The 23837-nt window shown below is 42.4% G+C and overlaps 1 protein-coding gene across 1 annotated transcript; it reads left to right on the top strand.

Annotated features, from left to right (window-relative positions):
- The first annotated feature begins 1856 nt into the window (after positions 1-1856).
- On the top strand, positions 1857-23415 carry LOC106610080 (uncharacterized). Its single transcript, XM_082978194.1, has 6 exons — positions 1857-2373; positions 2819-2949; positions 3737-3910; positions 11453-11614; positions 14485-14596; positions 20420-23415. Exons 1-6 carry the CDS (start codon positions 2091-2093, stop codon positions 21382-21384), a joined length of 1827 nt encoding a protein of 608 aa, XP_082834320.1. The 5' UTR covers positions 1857-2090; the 3' UTR covers positions 21385-23415.
- The last annotated feature ends 422 nt before the right edge of the window (positions 23416-23837 follow it).

The following is a 23837-nucleotide window of genomic DNA, read 5'->3' as shown; positions in this document are numbered from 1 at the left end:
AGGGATGTAACTTGAATTGGAATGTGACTGAAGGAGTGTGATGGGTTTTTTCAGGGGCAGACTGGGACAAAGAATTCGGGCCTGGCATTTTATCCACACCAGCCCACATCACTGAGCGCCGCCAACTCATTTTCCCCTGGTGTAGCACCAGCCCATGATATGGTCGAACCCAAATATCCAAATCATGAGTTATCTAATCAAGTCATTCATAGTGAAGAAAAAAAAACATTTCCCCAATTCTTATTTCCAAAATCTGGTCACCTTAATTGACAATATAGCAAATATAGCACATCAAAATATCATGAACTCATAACACGTCCAAGCAGGAATGTATGAGTTCATGATATGATTGGATATCACTTTTGCTATGGCAATATTAGCTAGAGGCAGGAAAACAATGTGCAGACAGTGGTGGATTTAGGTATAGGCAACATGGGCATTGCCGGGGGAGGCACGGGGCACCTGCACATTTGCACGTCACGTCAATGATATCACGTCACCGTGTGGGACTGTGGGTCAATTAACCTTGTCGGAGTGGGCTCACAAACCTGATTCTAGTTTGTGAGCTAGGCAGGCTACTGCCTGGGAAAGTCTCCTAATCAGAAGTACGAGATGGGGAGGGGATGGGGGTAGGTTGACCTCACTGGAAGCCCGAGGTAGGGGAGCGGGGCAATCTATCAAATAGCACACCTCTAACTATGTACAGTACTAAAGCAATTAGTAAAATCAGTCACACTATGAAATGCTACCAAATAAACCACAATTCATTCATAACTGTGAATATATAGTTTTATTATTTGTTTCATTTTTATTTCACCTTTATTTAGCCAGGTAGGCCAGTTGAGAGCAAGTCCTCATTTACAACTGCGACCTGGCCAAGATAAAGCAAAGCAGTGCGACACAAACAACACAGAGTTACACATGGAATAAACAAACGTACAGTCCATAACACAATAGGAAAAAGTCTATATACAGTGTGTGCAAATGGCATGAGGAGGTAAGGTAATAAATAGGCCATAGTGGCGAAGTAATTACAATTTAGCAAATTAACACTGGAGTGATAGAAGTGCAGATGATTATGTGCAAGTAGAAATACTGGTGTGCAAAATAGCAAAAAAGTAAATAAAAACAATATGGGTAGGTAGATTGGATGGGCTATTTACAGATGGGCTGTGTACAGCTGCAGCGATCGGTTAGCTGCTCAGATAGCTGATGTTTAAAGTTAGTGAGGGAGATATGTCAGACATATTGTTGAATTTTTTTCTGGTTTGTGTGAAATCGTTCATATAAAACCAGTCTGCACACCCAAGGTGAATTGGTTTAGTCTTAACTCTTGGTTGACAGTGTCCGGGATGGGTAATGTATTGACGCTCGAGTGACAAATCAACACATTTGTATCTCTCTGTTCCTTTTTGATAGTCTTATTTTTGTATATATTTGTATATTGATATAGTTTTAAATGTTATGATTATTTATTTGTGTTCCAACTGTCTGAATAAAGATTTTGTGCAGAATGGTGGGGGGGGGGGGGGGTCCACCCAGGAAGCCATACAAGCTAGAACCGCCACTGTGTGCAGATAACGGGTGGTCAATAGGGAGGTTATTTGAAATACCACATTTAGGCTGCATTGGCATTTAGCAGGACAAATTGGCTTGGTTATATTGTATCTGTGCGCTGACGATTAATTTGATACATTATAGTTTATTTCCTCAGACCTTATTTTCGGCCCCTATCCTTTCCCCACAGGGCTGGCTGAAAGAACCAGAGGTAACAAATTTCCAGGTTTTAGGACTACAAGCTGGCGTGATCCTGATTTTTAATTTGAGTAAATCTAAGCGATATCCGGCTCATCGTCAGATCAAACTCTCGCGGTAGTTCAATGGTACATCTCGTCCCCAGCTGTACTCCATCTAGTCACAACCGTTTCATAGCGGTACCAAGTTTGACATTTATTAACACCATGGAACTGAAACATATGACTAATTTAACGGCACAGCATCAGGTACTTACACCAGGCAGTATTTAATTCGCATTGGAGACGGGACTTGGTTGATAGATGTATCTAGGTATCGCTAGTTAGCCGCTAACAATGGCTAACTGTATGGGTTTTCACACTCAAATAGCCTCCATCTTGGAGGTGCTAGCGAATGCAGCAGTGGCAGAGATCTGTAAACTCGTAGACGACGACTATGCGGTGTTTCGTTTGGAAATAACTCAAAGCCAGAAAGAGAACAAAGCATTACGGAGGAAACTACAGCTACAGGAACTGAAGGTGGCACGGGAGCGCGCAGAGAGGACAATACGAGAGCGCGTTCTCGCCAGTCGTCCCAGTAGTGTCAAAGTCGTCGACCGATACAGAGGAATGGCAAGAGGTACATTTTGCAGAAGTCTGAGGCTGCGCGGCCTGTCGCAGTTAATATCAAATTGTATTGGTCACATACACATATTTAGATGTTAATGCGGGTGCAGCGAAGGTGCAGCGAAATGCTTGTATATAGCTCATTGTATGTCGCCCTGCTCCCTAGTATGATTACTTAGCCATCTTGCACAAAGACACTATCATATTCTAACCAAAATGTTGATTTACTGCATTTCCTATTATTTACTCAATGAAAACAATGTAATACATGGAACATAATACATAATCAATAAATAGTATATCAAGAAGTTGAGAAGTGTTACCTTACATCCTTGCCAATTCTAGACAGTGTCAATATAACCACGGGAAGTAGGGGTGCTGCAGCTCCCCCTGATAAACAGAAGATATTAACCCCCCCCCTAACCTAACCACCTCTTTTCCCCCAATCACACTCTCAGGTGAAGGACATCTCACTGGAGGCCACAGGAGCTTTGTGAAGCCAGTGGGACACGACACATGGAACGATGAACAACCAATCACTGTTGATGAGGAGAGTAAAACCTCAACCCAGCACGTTATCGTGATAGAGGTTAGTGTAATAGTGTTGCATAAAATGTGCTATTTGTAAATCAACTGTGGCCCTTTTATTTCAGAAAGGCTCCTCTCAGCTATACACTTGTTTACATGTACATCCTTATTTATCTGCCATAGGGGAGCCTGTGAGACTTCCCTCCGACCTTGTGTACAGTTACATGCTCACAATAATGCGATTTATTAGCGCTAGTGAAGTCGAAAGAGTTTGGATCAACTGAATGTATGCGTCTTAGAAGTAGTTTTCACATACAAACTGTACAAGTCCCAATTCAGAATCAAATATGCTTCCCAAAAATAACGTGATAAAATGTATATTTTCATTGGCGATTTTCTACATTTATCAGAGTGCCAAAAGGTAGCCTTTCAGATGTGTCCATGTAAACGGGATTATTAGGGAAATCGTTTTTCTTGCAAAGCATGTCAACGTTTTGATATAACTATTATATTAATCTGACTATCCATAGGGGAAGGGGGAGGCTCGCTCGGCTGGTGTTAACATATGCGCAGATCAAATACACTGCTGGAACACCGATTTTTAAGGTGTTTACATGTCCTAATAATTCAAAAGATTGCTCAGAAATCCAGGTCTTTTAATCGGCGTATGCTTACTTCGATTTTGATCTTAAGGCGATTAAGATAAGCAGAGTAAGGTGTTTCCATAACTATTGCATAATCTGCCTACTGACATAATCAGTTTAATATATAATTGTTACTGTGTATGTAAACATACTCTTTGTTGTCCAATTTAACTTATGTACCGATAACCTCCTCTCTTGTGTCAGTCTGCAGATGCAGAGGCGGCAGGTCCTGGGGTCAAGCAGGAGAGGCCTGAAGGAGAGGAGAACCCGCGGCACAGCAGAGACATCCAGACTGGAGCAACTGTAGCACCCCAGGTAGCCACGGAGGACCCCACCAACACCCCAGCACAACCCAGGACTCGATGCAGCATCATGGAGGTCAGTGGAACGCTGAACTCCGTCCTCAATTCCGAGACAGACACCAAGACTTTAACTGTAACACACAGGCTCTTAAACACAGGATCTGACCACAGATCAGACCCAGAGAGACTTGGGCTGTGGAGACTGGGCTGTCCTGCTCCCGGCTCAGACTATGTACCGGTATTTCACCAGAACGAGAGGACAGTTCATTCCCGTGAGGATGGTGATGTGTTAGACACTGGCGGTGAGGATACGCTTTGTTCTTACTCTACAGAGATGGACCCTGGCAACATATCCTTGGGTTTAGAGACACAGACTGACCTGTCTAGAGGGTACTGGAACCAGTACAGTAGTAGTGTATACTCTGAAGGGTGCCAAGATAAGAAAGTGGAGGGTCTGGTCGTAAATAACGTGACTGTGAAAGTGGAGGGCAACGTTTCTCCCACATGGAATGCAGATAGTCACCTAGGAGACAGACACTCACAGGGAAGATATTTCTTAGATTACAGGGAAAGCTTAGAGACAAATTCAAATGTCGCGACCCACTCGCCTTTATACACGTTCAGGGACCGTGACCCAGTGTCCACGTCGATGGGGCCTTCCGATTCACATGGCCGTGTCCTTTTCGATCAAGTATTGCGCTCAAACGACAGTGCTAGAGCACAGGTTCAGGGAGGGGGAGCAACATCAGCCAATAGTAAAGAGAAACGGTTCCTCTGCATGTTCTGTAACAAAGGCTTCAGCAGCCCTCAGAGTGTGGATATCCACCAGAGGGTCCACAAAGGGGTTAAACCATTCAGCTGTATCCAGTGTCATATGCGCTTCACCCAGTCTAGTGACCTGAAGAGGCACCAGAGGGTCCACAGAGGGGTGAAACCCTTCAGCTGTACCCAGTGTCATATGCGCTTCACCCAGTCTAGTGACCTGAAGAGGCATCAGAGGGTCCATACAGGGGAGAAACCCTACAGCTGCCCCCAGTGTCACATGCGCTTCACCCAGGCTGGCAGCCTTAAGAGGCACCTGAAGGTCCACACGGGAGAAAGGCCTTTCGCCTGTCCGCACTGTGGGAAGAGGTTCTCAGAGAGGAGATACCTTAGGATACACCAGCAGAAAAACCATTCCACTCTATAAACTAGAAATCAGTTCATGTTATAGCTTATTACGTTTAGATCAAACCCTGCATTAAAGACGAAGATTACTTTTCATTGTTGTCAGCAGAAAAGATCCACAGATTCATTTGGAGTAGTGAAAGTAACACATTTCAGTGTTGAATATTCCTGGTTTGAACATTGCATCTGACAACTTCAATGAAAAATGACTGAAGATGGTAACGGACTATATTGACACTCCTATTTGCTATCTCTTCAATCTAAGCTTACAGGAAAGTAAGTGCCCTCAGGCCTGGAGGGAAGCAAAAGTAATTCCGCTACCCAAGAATAGCAAAGCACCCTTTACAAACTCAAACAGCCGACCAATCAACTTGCTACCAACCCTTAGTAAACTTTTAGAAAAAAATGGTGTTTTACCAGATACAATGCTATTTCACAATAAACAAATTAACAACTGACTTTCAGCATGCTTATAGGGAAGGGCACTCAACATGTACGGCACTTACGCAATGATGATTGGCTGGAAGAAATTGATAATAAGAAGCTTGTGGGAGATGTTTTGTTAGACTTCACTGCAGCTTTTGACATTATCGATCATAATTTGATGCTGGAAAAATGCATGTTATGGCTTTACATGCCCTGCTAATTCGTGGATTGAGAGTTACATGTCTAATAAGAACACAGAGGGTGTTCTTGAATAGAAGCCTCTCGAACATAATCCAGGTAGTCGGGCATTCCTCAGAGCAGTTGTCTAGGCCCCTTTTTTCAGTCTTTACTGAGTAAAGCCTGTGTGTCTTACTGCTTTCACAGATTTATGGTATTTTGCTTGTAAAAAAAAAAAAATGGCAGTGTTTATATGACCCCCTTACAAACAAGCACATTTTTACCACATTCTTGCCTGCATTCGCCTTTTATACCTCCTGTGCGCATGCCGGCATGCAGGTGATAAGTTGTAATAGTGGTGTGCAGATGCTGGTGGGTGTTTATCTTAATAAATCCATTGAATATACACCATCAAAAACATATACATTAGACTAATCAAATGTATTTTCAAAGGAATAGAATATGCTTAGCAGAGTTTAATTATGTTATTTACAAATTAATTAAGTCAAAAGTTCATTAAACTCACCCCATTCAGTCAACACACATGTATTTTATAGTAAGAATAAAATACAAATAATATTTTTCCTACACAACCGCTTTCATATAAAAAAGTGATATTCTGAAACAGCCCAAGCCCATGCTTTTTTGATCCACGTTTCATCTATTTCCTACTCTCGCTCCACTTTGTTAGGGAGCAGGCGTAGGGTCTTATCTTCATCATGCTACTGATATAAAATAAAAGTTGACTTCATATTTCAATCTCCGCTGGTTTTTAAGAGTTGCCTATACGCGATCGAGCAAAATAATAGGTCTACACTTGAATTAGACTACATTATTGAATGCTATAGGTTTCTGATTTGCTCAGCCAGAAACCAATTAACCAGATAGCCCGAGACAAGTCTGTGAAGTCAGGCTTTTGGTTGGGAGTAGGCGTAGGCTACTAAGCAACTGCTAGTGAAGCGCAAAATAATCCACTTGTTAAACTGCATAGGCCTATATTACATGCTGCCATTTTCAAATAAATGAGCCAACTATACAACATGATCATGAGTAGCTCTCACCTCAACTTAGCTAACATTTCCCCAGTCTAATTGTAGCCTAACCAATATCCAAACGGAGGTTCAATGAAAACAAAAATTTGACATTGATTTATCAAGACGAGTCCCAACGCTTGTCTCAAAGCAGCACAAGGGCACAGTCCCAATCAAAATGGTGCTGAAATTATGATTTAGTTGACCACGTGGGTAGGCTATTGCTTCAAATGTATTACCACGATTGGATGACTTTGGGAGTTTCATCAAGCAACAATTTGATACGTGCCTTCAATTGCAGTAGCCTACTTTATTCCATTATTTTTTGTCATTCAGTGATATTTATTCCCACAGTAATTCTTTATGGATCCATCCAGTTGTGGTTAAGAAAACAATGCACACTTAGTGGTGGGCTATGCGAAGTGATGGGCGAAGTGACATTCCTCAAAGTTGAGAAACTGCTGGGATGATGGTTACAGGACTGTGCAAAGCAACCATCAAGAGTTGAAGAGCGTAATGCATGTCAATCATACTACGCGGTAGGCTGAACTTTACCAAATTGATTACTAGGTAGTTAGGTAGAAATACAAGTTTAGGATTTGATACTGGCAATACCTTTTGAGATATTAAGAAAAAGGCGGAAAAAAGTTGGCTGTGTGGCGAATAAAAGCATGCTGATGACTGAACATTATACATGTCAGCTACCACAGCAGGTGAAATCACTGCAACACTTAAAGAACTGCAGTCAGTTTTAGAATGGGTGGCAAGTAATAAGCTAGTACTAAGTATTAAAAAACTTAAAGCAATGTATTTGGGACAAACCATTCACTTGGTAGCAGCTAATGGGGATCGCCAATAAATACACATTGTGTGATATACATTCAGTGTACAAAACATTAGGAACACCTTCCTACTATCGAGTTACACCCCCTATTCCTCTCAGAACAGCTTCAATTCGTTGAGGCATGGACACTACAAGGTGTCGAAAGCGTTCAACAGGGATGCTGACTCCAATGCTTCCCACAGTTGTCAAGTTGGCTGGATGTCCTACCATACCCCGTTTGTTCAAAGGCACTTAAATATTTTGTCTTGCACATTCACCCTCTGAATGGCACACACACACAATCCATGTCTTAATTACCTCAAGGCTTAAAATCCTTCCTTATTAAGCTGTCTCCTCCCCTTCATCTACACTGATCTGAAGTGATTTTAACAGGTGACTTCAGTAGGGGGGATCATGGCATAGACTGACCAGGTGAAAGCTATGGAAAGAGCAGGTGTTCCTAATGTTTTGCACACTGTGTATAAGCCACATATTGTGTTTCTACTGTGTAGGCTATATGATGTTCAAATGCCTATTTCATTACATTCATTGAACTACTTAATTTTTTCCCCCCAAGACACTTTTAATGAGAATTTATGCAGTTTATCATGTGTATGTGTGGTTTTCATACGGTTTATTTAAAAGTTATAAAGTTTAATAAACACAAAATGGGACTTTTCATACTAAGACTTTCATTCACTCTTTAGTATACATCTCGCCCTGTTATGCATGCACCCAACAGCACTTTATCACCAATATACACTTACTAAATATATCTACACATACCCACAAACAAACACCTACTGTACACGTCAAAATAGTTTAGTCACATTTGTCTGAGTTTTGACTTATCATATTTATGTCCATGATGAGTTGAACAAGGAAGTCATTCTGTAACTACAGTATAGGACTCAAACGTATTGGGGATGGGTAAACACGTTGGGGCCGTACTTGTGAACATTAAAAGTTGACGTTAAAGGTGAAGTTTAAGTATCAGCAAATTCAAATCCTTGAAGTAGTAGCATGTAATCAAAGGCTACATGTTAGCTGTTCCCATTACATGCACATGCAGCCCTATGATAACCTCACCAGATGGCTGTGATTATTTCCTGTAACAAATTTGGTATCAGCCAAATAAAAATCGTCAATGTAGTTGGCCGTGTTCCAACACATGTTCATGGAACAGTCCTTAACAGAAGTATAACATCCTGTACTGATATTCAAAGAAACTATATCACGTGTATTTAACTGACTGGTCAAATTACTCTGTGTGTAGAGTGCCTAGCGCCACAATCTTCAGATTGTGGCAAGGGTTTGAATCTCACATTAGTCCCCCCCCCCCCCTTTGAAATTTAGAATTATATGTGTTAGTGTGTTGAAGGGAAGTAGCCAACAACTTGACAATTAAGAATGACTATCTTTCTTCGGCCTTGCAGACAAACACTGCCATTGCCTAATAATCATATTGCATAGGCTATATTACAGACATGTACACCTAAATGTAGCCCAACGTTTTATTTGCATTTTTATAATCTACTTCGTCACGTGTGTTATTTGACTTGAATGAGCATTACAAAGTATAATAGAGTAGGATTAGAGGTTGCACTCCGCGTTGCGTCATGCAATAGAACAGCCCTTAGCCGTGGTATATTGGCCATATACCACACCCTCTCGGGCCTGATTGCTTGAATATATAGACGTGTAGGCCTACAGTTACATCTACAATGTTATATATGCACGATTAATCATCCACTTCGTCACGTGTGTGGACCAGCAGTGAACAGTATTTCCCTTAACAAAGATGCTTGACGCAAGGAGTTTTCGAACCCGCGGATAATGAGCAGTCGTTTACGAGTCAACCGCTTTAGCTCTGTCAGCTGAAATGCAATGATGGCTACCGTACATGACAGCTATTTGACAAGTCCATAAGGCTCTCTTCAACGTTATTTTTTTACTATGTACGACAAACGTAAATGTTGTTGAGACCTACATATTTTTCCCGTAAAAGCACATGGATGTATGAGAAACGTATTGAGCAAAAACGTGGGATTTTGTCATATATAGGAAAACGTAAGTATACTAGTCAAGGATGCGATTATCATGCAATATTGACACAGACCAAGTGAAGAGGAACAAGAGTTTTAAATGTATCCCTCTGGTGGCCAAGTTGACCTATTTTAAGAAATGCCATTGGTTTGTGGAGAAAAGGTTTAAGATCGTTCATAAGCTGATACAGAACTTGTTACCGGAAATAATCACGGCCACCTGGTGAGGTTAGCATAGGGCTAAATGTGCAAGCTTATGTAATGGGAACAGCTAACGTGTAGCCTTTGATCACGTGCCACTACGTCAACCATTTTAATAGGGTGAGTCTTAACCCCTTACACTCGTGGGAATTGGCCTATATAACTTGTCGAACTCATTCCACGGAGGGCCGAGTGTCTGCGGGTTTTCGCTCCTCCCTTGTACTTGATTGATGAATTAAGGTCACTAATTAGTAAGGACCCCATCCCTGCCCCGGTTTTCAAGGTCTTAATTGAAAGGAAAAATCTAAAACCAGGCCCTTCATGGAATGAGTTTGACACCCCTCGCCTATATGGATAGGTCTGAATTTAAATGTTTCTTACAGAAGAAATATGGAATCTATATGCATAACCATGGTAGCAATAAAAAAGGATCCATTTGGAGATTATGGGAAAATTAGACTAAAGGTGAGGACAAAACTGTTAATCTGACACAAGACTGAATCCAAACATTAACTGTTGATTAGTGCTTTTTTATTATTATTATTATTTACTGTAATTTTTGCCGCATTTGTTAATAACGAAATCTGAAAATACTCTGATTACATTCAGTAACGAAGAATATTCCTGGAAAAGAGCAACATAAAACAAAAATAAATGACAAGGGTTTGAGTGGGAGGTCTAACTGGTATCTCCAAGTGGCCACACACCTCTCCAAAGTGTGCGCAGTTCCTACGTTATTTCAATGCACTTTTATGACTCAAAGAATAATCAACTATTAGGTTCTATTTTGAGCTCTACTAGCTGTGCTGTTGAGGAACTAGACCAAGTTTTCTTTGGAACACAGCCCTGCATCCCCGCCATCACACAATTACTGTTGTTCACGCATTCCAGAAACGGTCCATTTAAATCACAGTCTGGGTCAGGTGGGCATAATTTGAAAGCATGTTCTATTGCCAACATGACTAGCTAAGTAACAAAAAACGATCTTACAGTGTTTGGCTTTCACAAGGCAATTCAGAGAAGCAGATCATACATTTAGTGTGCACAGAATAGTCACAAGTTCATTCAGATGGTGTTCCCCGCCAAATTTCTTAAAACAACAAACAGGCTCATTCTGTTAAAAAAAAATACAAATAATTGGTCGCATACACATATTTAGCAGATGTTATTGCTGGTCAGAAGAACCCAGGGTATGACGCCATGTCATCTTGTAATTGTACATCAAGCATAGTGATCAGAAACGTTGACGATGTATATATTACATGAGTTTTATGATATGGAAATGTGAAGTGCACATTTGGACTAATGGGTGTTTGGCTTGCTTGTATGACATCAAAGCGGTATTTATTATAATCCTCAACATCGCATCTTGCAAAATGCATGAAGTCCTCTTTATGTACAGCATTTCCCTCTCTCAGACAACAAAAAAATGGCTAAAGTTGCCCAATTAGCGGGAGGGATGGGGTCAACAACTTGCCGCGCATGGTGTTCAAGTTCAGAACCGCTGTCAGTCAGAACCATTAGTGCGCTGTGAAGTGGAGACCTTGAGCTCTGAAGTCATGTATAGCGTTCCAGTTTAGGCGTTTATCAGTCAAAATCTGCTATTTTTAACCCTGTATACGGGTACGAGTGTAAAGAGCTACATTTAACTTGTTCTAATGTTCGCAAGTATGGTCCCCACATATTGAAAGTGTGTATGTACCTGGGGAGTGTATGTCTGTGTAATCTGTATCACCTCTCTCATCCAGGAGGAGGGTCCAGAGGTGCTGCTGGTGAAGGAGGAGGGTTGTGAGGAGGGTCTGGGGAACCCTGAGGGCACCATGATGATGGAGGACAACCAGACTACACCTCCTCCTGAACCCACAGAGGAACCAGCTGAGCAGCACAGGACCACACACAGTCTCACTGAGGTGAGCCCACTGTAAACTACTGTCTGAATGGTATTAGGTCAGGGCCCGTATCCACAAAGTCTCTCAGAGTAGGAGTGCTGATCTAGGATCAGTTTAGCCTTTTAGATCATATGGCAAGATCCTAGATCAGCACTCCTACTCTGAGACTTTTTGTGGATACTGGCCCTGGGCTTGAGTGTGGGACCATGTCTTTGAATGATAAAACCATGAAAGAATATGAATAATCAAAATCAACTAACATGTTTGCATAGTACTCATAGCAATCCCTCATTACCCAATCAGAAGATGATCCATAGCAAATCAAATCAAAATCAAATCAAATTTATTTATATAGCCCTTCGTACATCAGCTGATATCTCAAAGTGCTGTACAGAAACCCAGCCTAAAACCCCAAACAGCAAGCAATGCATGTGAAAGAAGCACGGTGGCTAGGAAAAACTCCCTAGGAAAAACTCCCTAGAAAGGCCAAAAACCTAGGAAGAAACCTAGAGAGGAACCAGGCTATGAGGGGTGACCAGTCCTCTTCTGGCTGTGCAGGGTGGATATTATAACAGAACATGGTCAAGATGTTAAAATGTTCATAAATGACCAGCATGGTCAAATAATAATAATCATAGTAGTTGTCGAGGGTGCAACAAGCACGTCCGGTGAACAGGTCAGGGTTCCATAGCCGCAGGCAGAACAGTTGAAACTGGAGCAGCAGCACGGCCAGGTGGACTGGGGACAGCAAGGAGTCATCATACCAGGTAGTCCTGAGGCATGGTCCTAGGGCTCAGGTCCTCCGAGAGAAAGAGAGAATTAGAGAGAGCATATTTAAATTCACACAGGACACCGGATAAGACAAGAGAAATACTCCAGATGTAACAGACTGACCCTAGCCCCCCGACACATAAACTACTGCAGCATAAATACTGGAGGCTGAGACAGGAGGGATCAGAAGACACTGTGGCCCCATCCGATGATACCCCCGGACAGGGCCAAACAGGCAGGATATAACCCCACCCACTTTGCCAAAGCACAGCCCCCACACCACTAGAGGGATGTCTCCAACCACCAACTTACCGTCCTAAGACAAGGCCGAATATAGCCCACAACGATCTCCGCCATGGCACAACCCAAGGGGGGGCGCCAACCCAGACAGGAAGACCACGTCAGTGACTCAACCCACTCAAGTGACGCACCCCTCCCATGGACGGCATGGAAGAACACCAGTAAGCCAGTGACTCAGCCCCTGTAAAAAGGGTTAGAGGCAGAGAATCCCAGTGGAAAGAGGGGAACCGGCAAGGCAGAGACAGCAAGGGCGGTTCGTTGCTCCAGCCTTTCCGTTCACCTTCACACTCCTGGGCCAGACTATACTTAATCATAGGACCTACTGAAGAGAAGTCTTCAGTAAAGACTTAAAGGTTGAGACTGAGTCTGCGTCTCTCACATTGGTAGGCAGACCATTCCATAAAAATTGAGCTCTATAGGAGAAAGCCCTACCTCCAGCCGTTTGCTTAGAAATTCTAGGGACAATTAGGAGGCCTGCGTCTTGTGACCGTAGCGTACGTGTAGGTATGTACGGCAGGACCAAATCGGAAAGATAGGTAGGAGCAAGCCCATGTAATGCTTTGTAGGTTAGCAGTAAAACCTTGAAATCAGCCCTTGCCTTAACAGGAAGCCAGTTTAGGGAGGCTAGCACTGGAGTAATATGATCACATTTTTTGGTTCTAGTCAGGATTCTAGCAGCCGTATTTAGCACTAACTGAAGTTTGTTTAGTGCTTTATCCAGGTAGCCGGAAAGTAGAGCATTGCAGTAGTCCAGCCTAGAAGTAACAAAAGCATGGACAAATTTTTCTGTGTCATTTTTGGACAGAAAGTTTCTGATTTTTGCAATGTTACGTAGATGGAAAAAAGCTGTCCTTGAAACAGTCTTGATATGTTCTTCAAAAGAGAGATCAGGGTCCAGAGTAACGCCGAGGTCCTTCAGTTTTATTTGAGACGACTGTACAACCATCCAGATTAATTGTCAGATTCAACAGAAGATCTCTTTGTTTCTTGGGACCTAGAACAAGCATCTCTGTTTTGTCCGAGTTTAAAAGTAGAAAGTTTGCAGCCATCCACTTCTTTATGTCTGAAACACAGGCTTCTAGCGAGGGAAATTTTGGGGCTTCACCATGTTTCATTGAAATGTACAGCTGTGTGTCGTCCGCATAGCAGTGAAATTTAACATTATGTTTTCGAATGACATCCCCAAGAGGTAAAATATATAGTGAAAACAATAGTGGTCCTAAAACGGAACCTTGAGGAACACCGAAATTTACAATTGATTTGTCAGAGGACAAACCATTCACAGAGACAAACTGATATCTTTCCGACAGATAAGATCTAAACCAGGCCAGAACTTGTCCATGTAGACCAATTTGGGTTTCCAATCTCTCCAAAAGAATGTGGTGATCGATGGTATCAAAAGCGGCACTAAGATCTAGGAGCATGAGGACAGATGCAGAGCCTCGGTCTGACGTCATTAAAAGGTCATTTACCACCTTCACAAGTGCAGTCTCAGTGCTATGATGGGGTCTAAAACCAGACTGAAGCATTTCATATACATTGTTTGTCTTCAGGAAGGCAGTGAGTTGCTGTGCAACAGCTTTTTCTAAAATTTGAGAGGAATGGAAGATTTGATATAGGCCGATAGTTTTTTATAATTTCTGGGTCAAGATTCGGCTTTTTCAAGAGAGGCTTTATTACTGCCACTTTTAGTGAGCTTGGTACACATCCGGTGGATAGAGAGCCGTTTATTATGTTCAACATAGGAGGGCCAAGCAAAAAGCAGGGTGCTCATATCAGATTTCTTGATCCAACATCCTCTCACTCTGTATCTCTTACAGTCAGTAGACATGGAGGATGGGAAGCCTGATCTGCTGCTAGTCAAAGAGGAGACCTTAGAAGACGAACCAGAGAGCATTGATCTGCTGAGTGGACTAAAGATGAGGGAGCAAGGTAAGAAGTACATATAGCCTACATACCAAGGTTATTATAGTTTTGTGTTTTTATTTATATTAGTTTTAAGATTTATTTGATATTCAGTTTAGTTTCAATTAGTTTTCAGAACTGATTTACTCACTTTGAAGTTTTATAAAAACATTTATATTTCGTTTTTATATTTTTTTGTTTTAGGGACAGAAAGTAGCCTGTGTGTGGGAATCTAGGAGCTACTTATAATTTCTGTTTTTGGGGTTGTCACTTCTTGCCACTGTGGGGCAGTAATACGTAAGGTGATGGGTCAGGTCATTAGGTTTAAAGGTAGACTCAGTGAGATGACAGATGCACCAAGTAAACAGTAGTAGTGGGTCAATTCCCTCAATGACGAGGAGCTTTGGAGCGCGAGGCTAAACTTCAACGCTGTTTTCGTCCCGTACCTACCAAGTTGTAGCAGCATGAAGCGCACCCATGTTCAGATTCTCTGTGTGACTGTGAGAGCAAAATCTTGCATGGCTGACACCTGCCAGATCTTACAACACCTGGATAGGTTTTTTTACCTAACAACTAACCACATCATGGTCGCATACCCCTGCTCAGATGTTTCATGAATCAACCAATGGTTGCGAGCCACGTCATAGACTGTGCAGTCGGGCACCAGACTGCTCTACCATATGATGTGGTTAGCTGATATGTATAATACCCATCTAGGCGTTGTAAGATCTGGCATGTGTCAGCAACGTCTGAGCAGAGGAACACTAACGACATGTTACAGCAATCTAGTGCCCGACTGCACAGTCTGACGTGGTACGTAACCATTGGTTGATGCATGTAACATCTGAGCAGGGGAACGCAAACAATATCCGCGGTGCTGCTCACGGTAACGTCATCTCGCTGAGTCTACCTTTAGATTAAAGTAAATCTCAACGTGATCCGCCAGATTCAGAAGCTTAAACGCCATTAGGAAAAAAAGCCTAAACTGTTAGATTTTAGCACAACTTTTTTTGTTGAAAAAACTACAACTGAACATAATTCATAATGGATTTTATTTTAGTTTGTTTTGGAGTCAAATATAATAGTTTCAGTATAGTTTGTTTTTCAAATGGGTTTCTTAATTCTAATCAGTATACTAAATAGTTTGATTAGTTTACTTTAATAACCTTGTATATACAGTGCATCTGGAAAGTATTCAGACCCCTTGACTTTCTCCACGTTATGTTACAGCCTTATTCTAAAATTGATTTAAAACAATAATAATTCTCAATCTACACACAATACCCCATAATGACAAAGCAAAAACAGGTTTAGAAATTTTTGCATTGACAAAAAAACAACAGCAAATATTACATTTACATACAGTACCAGTCAAAAGTTTGGACACACCTACTCATTCCAAGGTTTTACTTTTACTATTTTCTACATTGTAGAATAATAGTGAAGACATCAAAACTATGAAATAACATTGTGTTAAACAAATGAAAATATTTTATATTTGAGATTCTTCAAAGTAGCCTTTGCCTTGATGACAGCTTTGCACACTCTTGGCATTCTCTCAACCAGCTTCATGAGGTGGAATGGAATGCATTTCAATTAACAGGCCTTGTTAAAAGTTCATGTGGAATTTCTTTCCTCCTTAATGCGTTTGAGCCAATCAGTTGTGTTGTGACAAGGTAGGGGTGGTATACAGAAGATAGCCCTATTTGGTAAAAGACCAACTCCATAATTTGGCAAGAACAGCTCAAATAAGCAAAGAGAAACGACAGCCAATCATTACTTTAAGACATGAAAGTCAGTTTCAAAATCCATCAAGCGCTATGATGAACCTGGCTCTCATGAGGACCGCCACAGGAAAGGAAGACCCAGAGTTACCTCTACTGCAGATAAGTTCATTAGTTACTAGCCTCAGAAAATCGGCAATTAACTGCACTTCAGATTGCAGCCAAAATAAATGCTACAGAGTTCAAGTAACAAACATCAACTGCTTGAATTAGGCCTTCATCGTCAAATTTCTGCAAAGAAAACACTACTAAAGGACACCAATAAGAACAGACTTGTTTGTGCCAAGAAACACAAGAAATGGACATTAGACCGGTGGAAATCTGTCCTTTGATCTGATGAGTCCAAATTCTTTGACACAGAGTAGGTGAACGAATGATCTCCGCATGTGTGGTTCCCACTGAAGCATGGAGGAGGAGGTGTGTGGTTCCCACTGAAGCATGGAGGAGGAGGTATGATGGTGTGGGGGTGCTTTTCTGGTGATACTGTCAGTGATTTATTTAGAATTCAAGGCACACTTAACCAGCATGGCTACCACAGCATTCTGCAGTGATACACCATCCCATCTGGTTTGGGCTCAGTGGGACTATCATTTGTTTTTCAACAGCACAATGACCCAACAAACACCTCCAGGTTGTGTAAGGGCTATTTGACCAAGAAGGAGAGTGATGGAGTGCTGCATCAGATGACCCGACCTTAAACATATTGAGATGGTTTGGGATGAGTTGGACCGCAGAGTGAAGGAAAAGCAGCCAACAGGTGCTCAGCATGTGTGGAAACTCCTTCAAGACTGTTGGAAAAGCATTCCAGGTGAAGCTGGTTGAGAGAATGCCAAGAGTGTACAAAGCTGTCATCAAGGCAAAGGGTGGCTACTTAAACAAATCAAAATATTTTAGATTTTAGATTCTTCTAACACTTTTTTGGATAATATGATTCCATATGTGTTATTTCATAGTTTTGATGTCTTCACTATTATTCTACAATGTAAAAATAAAATAAAAACCCTGGAATGAGTAGGTGTGTCCAAACTTTTGACTGGTACTGTAAGTATTCAGTACTTAGGTGATGGACCTTTGGCAGTGATTACAGCCTCAAGTCTTCTTGGGTATGACGCTACAAGCTTGGCACACCTGTATTTGGGGAGTTTCTCACATTCTTCTCTGCAGATCCTCAAGCGCTGTCAGGTGGATGGGGATCGTCGCTGCACAGCTATTTACAGGTCTCTGAGATGTTAGATTAGGTTCAAGTCCGGGCTCTGGCTGGGCTACTCAAGGACTGAGACTTGTCCCGAAGCCACTCCTGCGTTATCTTGGCTGTGTGGTTAGGGTCGTTGTCCTTGGTTTCATCAGACCAGAGAATCTTGTTTCTCATGGTCTGAGAGTCCTGTCGGTGCCTTTTGGCAAACTCCGAGCTGGCTGTCATGTGCCTTTTACTGAGGAGTGGCTTCCGTCTGGCCACTCTACCATAAAGGCCTGATTGATGGAGTGCTGCAGAGAAGGTTGTCCTTCTGGAAGGTTCTCCCATCTCCACAGAAGAACTCTGGGGCTCTGTCAGAGTGACCATCAGGTTCTTGGTCACCTCCCTGACCAAGGCCCTTCTCCCCGGATTGTTCAGTTTGCACAGGCGGCCAGCTCTAGGAAGAGTTTTGGTAGTTCCTTAACTTCTTCCATTTAAGAATGATGGAGGCCACTGTGTTCTTGGGGACCTTCAATGCTGCAGACATTTTGTGGTACCCTTCCCCAGATCTTCACCTCGACACAATCCTGTCTCGGAGCTCTATGGACAACTCCTTCGACCTCATGGCTTGGTTTTTGCTCTGACATTCACTGTCAACTGTGGGACCTTATACAGACAGGTGTGTGCCTTCCCAAATCATGTCAAATTTTTTTACCACAGGTGGAATCCAATCAAGTTGTAGAAACATCAAGGATGATCAATGGAAACAGTATGCACCGGAGTTCAATTTCGAGTGTCATAGCAAAGGGTCTGAATACTTATGTAAATAAGGTGTCTTTATTTCTAAAAACCTGTTTTGGCTTTGTCATTATGGGGTCTTGTGTGTAGATTGACGAGTTAAAACATTTATTTAATCAATTTTAGAATAAGGTTGTAACATAAAAATGTGGGGAAGGGGTCCGAATACTTTACGAATGCACTGTAATAACCAGTAATAGATCTAAAATGGGAATAGTGATGCGCCTGGATATAGTGAAATTAAATCAATACAACTTATGTTTACATCCAAAAACACACAATGTATGAACTTGACAAGGTACAGTGATGGGAAAAAGAATTTGATCCCCTGCTGATTTTGAAAGTTTGCGCACTGACAAAGAAATGATCAGTGTATCATTTTAATGGTAGGTTTATTTGGACAGTGAGAGACAGAATAACAACAAAAAAATCCAGAAAAACACATGTCAAAAATGTTATAAATTGATTTGCATTTTAATGAGGGAAATAAGTATTTGACCCCTCTGCAAAACATGACTTAGTACTTGGTGGCAAAACCCTTGTTGGCAATCAGAGGTCAGACGTTTCTTGTAGTTGGCCACCAGGTTTGCAAACATCTCAGGAGGGATTTTGTCCCACGCCTCTTTGCAGATCTTCTCCAAGTCATTAAGGTTTCGAGGCTGACGTTTGGCAACTCGAACCTTCAGCTCCCTCCACAGATTTTCTATGGGATTAAGGTCTGGAGACTGGCTAGGCCACTCCAGGACCTTAATGTGCTTCTTCTTGAGCCACTCCTTTGTTGCCTTGGCCGTGTGTTTTGGGTCATTGTCATGCTGGAATACCCATCCATGACCCATTTTCAATGCCCTGGCTGAGGGAAGGAGGTTCTCAACCAAGATTTGACAGTACATGGGCCCCGTCCATCGTCCCTTTGATGCAGTGAAGTTGTCCTGTCCCCTTAGCAGAAAAACACCCCCAAAGCATAATGTTTCCACCTCCATGTTTGCCGGTGGGGATGGTGTTCTTGGGGTCATAGGCAGCATTCCTCCTCCTCCAATTTCGGCGAGTTGAGTTGATGCCAAAGAGCTCCATTTTGGTCTCATCTGACCACAACACTTTCACTAGTTGTCCTCTGAATCATTCAGATGTTCATTGGCAAACTTCAGACAGGCATGTATATGTGCTTTCTTGAGCAGGGGGACCTTGCGGGCGCTGCAGGACTTCAGTCCTTCACGGCGTAGTGTGTTACCAATTGTTTTCTTGGTGACTATGGTCCCAGCTGCCTTGAGATCATTGACAAGATCCTCCCGTGTAGTTCTGGGCTGATTCCTCACCGTTCTCATGATCATTGCAACTCCACGAGGTGAGATCTTGCATGGAGCCCCAGGCCGAGGGATATTGACAGTTCTTTTGTGTTTCTTCCATTTGCGAATAATCGCACCAACTGTTGTCACCTTCTCACCAAGCTGCTTGGCGATGGTCTTGTAGCCCATTCCAGCCTTGTGTAGGTCTACAATCTTGTCCCTGACATCCTTGGAGAGCTCTTTGGTCTTGGCCATGGTGGAGATTTTAGAATCTGATTGATTGATTGCTTCTGTGGACAGGTATCTTTTATACAGGTAACAAGCTGAGATTAGGAGCACTCCCTTTAAGAGTGTGCTCCTAATCTCAGCTCGTTACCTGTATAAAAGACACCTGGGAGCCAGAAACGTTTGATTGAGAGGGGGTCAAATACTTATTTCCCTCATTTAAAATGCAAATCAATTTATAACATTTTTTACATGCGTTTTTCTGGATTTTTTTGTTATTCTGTCTCTCACTGTTCAAATAAACCTACCATTAAAATTATAGACTGATCATTTCTTTGTCAGTGGGCAAACGTACAAAATCAGCAGGGGATCAAATACTTTTTCCCCGACTTAGTGGAGGCCAGGGGATGGGACAGTGTCCTCAACTCTTGGCTGGGGAACAACACTTAACCACAACCAGAAACAGACAATTGAATGCAAAACAACAACCAAACTTAATTGCCAAAAAAATCCATATTTAAAGTTCTCTGCTATGGATGTAAAGTTCTCTGCCATGTTTGTAAAGGTTTTTTACTTCTTCCTTAAGGTAGTTGGCTGGAGGCTAACAGAGGAGACTGGGTGGCCATCTTGGACTCCCAGATCCAGATGGGTGCAGCCAAGGGCCCAGGGGACATCATCACCGAGCAGGCCAGGACCAAAGGCGACTTAGTGGAGGCCAGGGGATGGGACAGTGTCCTCAACTCTGGGCTGGGGAAAAACACTGTTAACCACAACCAGAAACAGACAATTGAATGCAAAACAACAACCAAACTTAGTCTCCAAGACAACAGACTGGCTGAGACCAGAGCAAGGCGTCGATTTGGTCTACGGGGATGGGGAGGTGTTGGTATGCGGCGGGAGAGAACAGACACAGACTCGGCTAGTGATGCTCCATCCTGCTCCTATAGTTGCAATTCAGAGAGACTGATAGCACCTCAGGTTAACTCCCTAACAGGTGCTGCCTTCAGCCTGCCTTCTATAGGATCTATCAACTGGAACATGGACCCTGCGACAACACAGACACTCCCTGGCCTTCGTCCTCACACTCTCCTAATGTTAAACCAGACCTCAGACAATGCCAGTGCCTCAACACTAAATGGCTACACAAGCCCACTGACAAATGAGAGTAGCAGAGACGGAATCAGCAAAGGTGGCAGGGCCAAAGAGAAGCGCTTCCCGTGTTCATTCTGTGGGAAAGCCTTCAGTTTCCCCAAACAGGTGGAGATCCACCAGAGGATGCACACGGGGGAGAAACCGTTTAGCTGCCACCTGTGCCGGGCCAGTTTCTCGGACTCGTCAAACCTGAAGAGGCACCAGAGGGTCCACACAGGGGAGAAACCCTACAGCTGCCCCCAGTGTGAGAAGAGGTTCTCCCACCAGCACCAACTAAAGATGCACCTGAAGGTCCACACGGGAGAGAGGCCGTTTGCCTGTACACACTGTGGGAAGAGGTTCTCAGAGAGGAGCTACCTCAGGATACACCAGCAGAAAATGCACACCGCCCATGTATAGTGACATGTAATGTAGTACTATGTATGTTTGTAGTCAATTGTTGTTTTTGGATTTAGTTGGAAACTGGATGAGGTGAACTGAGGAAAGAATGAGTATGATGAGGCAGAGTAGATGATACAGTGCCTTGCGTAAGTATTCATCCCCTTGGCATTTTTACTATTTTGTTGCCTTACAATCTGGAATTTAAATTTAAAAAATTGTGGGTTTGTATCATTTGATTTACACAACATGCCTACCACTTTGAAGATGCAAAATATTTTTTCTTGTGAAACAAACAAGAAATAAGACAAAACTGAACTTGAGCGTGCACAACTATTCACCTCCCCCAAAATCAAAACTTTGTAGAGCTACCTTTTGTAACAATAACAGCTGCAAGTCTCTTGGGGTATGTCTCTATAAGCTTGGCACATCTAGCCACTGGGATGTTTGCCCATTCTTCAAGGCAAAACTGCTCCAGCTCCTTCAAGTTGGATGGGTTCTGCTGGTGTACAGCAATCTTTAAGTCATACCACAGATTCTCAATTGGATTGAGGTCTGGGCTTTGACTAGGCCATTCCAAGACATTTAAATGTTTTCCCTTAAACCACTCGTGTTGCTTTAGCAGTATGCTTAGGGTCATTGTCCTGCTGGAAGGTGAACCTCCGTCCCAGTCTCAAATCTCTGGAAGACTGAAACAGGTTTCCTTCAAAAATGTCCCTGAATGTAGCGCCATCCATCATCTCTTCAATTCTGACCCGTTTCCCAGTCCCTACCAATGAAAAACCTCCCCACAGCATGATGCTGCCACCACCATGCATCACTGTGGAGATGGTGTTCTCCAGGTGATGAGAGGTGTTGGGTTTACGCCAGACATAGCGTTTTCCTTGATGGCCAAAAAGCTATATTTGTCTCATCTGACCAGATGTTTGGGGAGTCTCCCACATGCCTTTTGGCGAACACCAAACGTGTTTGCTTATTTCTTTCTTTAAGCAATAGCTTTTTTCTGGCCACACTTCGTAAAGCCCAGCTCTGTGGAGTGTACGGCTTAAAGTGGTCCTATGGACAGATACTCCAATCTCCACTGTGGAGCTTTGCAGTTCTTCAGGGTTATCTTTGGTCTTTTTGTTGCTTCTCTGATTAATGCCCTCCTTGCCTGGTCTGTGAGTTTTGGTGGGCGGCCCTCTCTTGGCAGGTTTGTTGTGGTACCACATTCTTTCCATTTCTTAATAATGGATTTAAAAATGGTGCTCTGTGGGATGTTCAAAGTTTCAGATTTTTTTTTTATGACCCAACCGTGATCTGTACTTCTCCACAATTTTGTCCCTGACCTGTTTGGAGAGCTCCTTGGTCTTCATGGTGTTGCTTGCTTGGTGGTGCCCCTTGCTTAGTGGTGTTACAGACTCTGGGGCCTTTCAGAACAGGAGTATATATACTGATCATGTGACACTTAAAGTCCACCTGTGTGCAATCTAACTAATTATGTGACTTCTAGAGGTAATTGGTTGCACCAGATCTTATTTAGGGGCTTCATAGCAAAGGGATGAATACATATGCACGCAGCACTTTTATTTTTTTAGTATTTTTATTTTTTTCACTTAACCAATTGACTATTTTGTATGTCCATTACATGAAATCAAACTAAAAATCTATTTAAATTACAGGTTGTAACGCAACAAAATAGGAAAAACGCCAAGGGGGTGAATACTTTTGCGAAGCACTGTATGGTGTTGTTTGGTGTGACGGTGTCTGTAGAAATGCTTCAACCTTGTCCTGTTGTTTGATGCTGGGGTTTTATGAGGAAATGATAGGCCCTTAATTAATATTTACTTGAGATGAAGTAGTAAAGATGTGTGTAATGTGATGAACCTTTTCCAAAATGTTCTAAAATTTATTTTATAAAAGCGAGGGTACCAGATTTACAGAAAAGGTAAAGTGTTACCATATTGAGAAGTTATTCTACTTGTCGCATATTATTTTGTGCAATAAAAGTTCTGTACTTCACATTGAGTGTAGGACCATTTTGTTTAAATTAAATACAACATTTAATCTGTGCTGACTGGCTAGTTTTTTTTGTATCATTGCAGGGACTGAGTTTCCCTTCTTTCGGTGGAACCAAAACATTATACTCAATTCTTGAATCATTAAGTTGAGCCAAAGGGGTAAGTTCAGCCACTCTTGGTTAAGTCCAAAAAACAGAATGACAAATGAATGTGTTAGAGGTTTCATAATTTACATTTAAGTCATTTAGCAGACGCTCTTATCCAGAGCGACTTAGAAATTGGTGTATTCACCTCATGATATCCAGTGGAACAACCACTTTACAATAGTGCATCTAAATCTTTTAAGGGGGGGGGGGGGGGGTTAGAAGGATTACTTTATCCTATCCTAGGTATTCCTTAGAGGTGGGGTTTCAGGTGTCTCCGGAAGGTGGTGATTGACTCCGCTGTCCCGGCGTCGTGAGGGAGCTTGTTCCA

This window comes from Salmo salar, chromosome 08 (genome assembly GCF_965601325.2).
Source record: "Salmo salar chromosome 08, fSalSal1, whole genome shotgun sequence".
Classification (NCBI taxonomy): domain Eukaryota; kingdom Metazoa; phylum Chordata; class Actinopteri; order Salmoniformes; family Salmonidae; genus Salmo; species Salmo salar.
The sequence above is the reverse complement of the archived record's forward strand: the minus strand, read 5'-3'. Positions and strand labels throughout refer to the sequence as shown.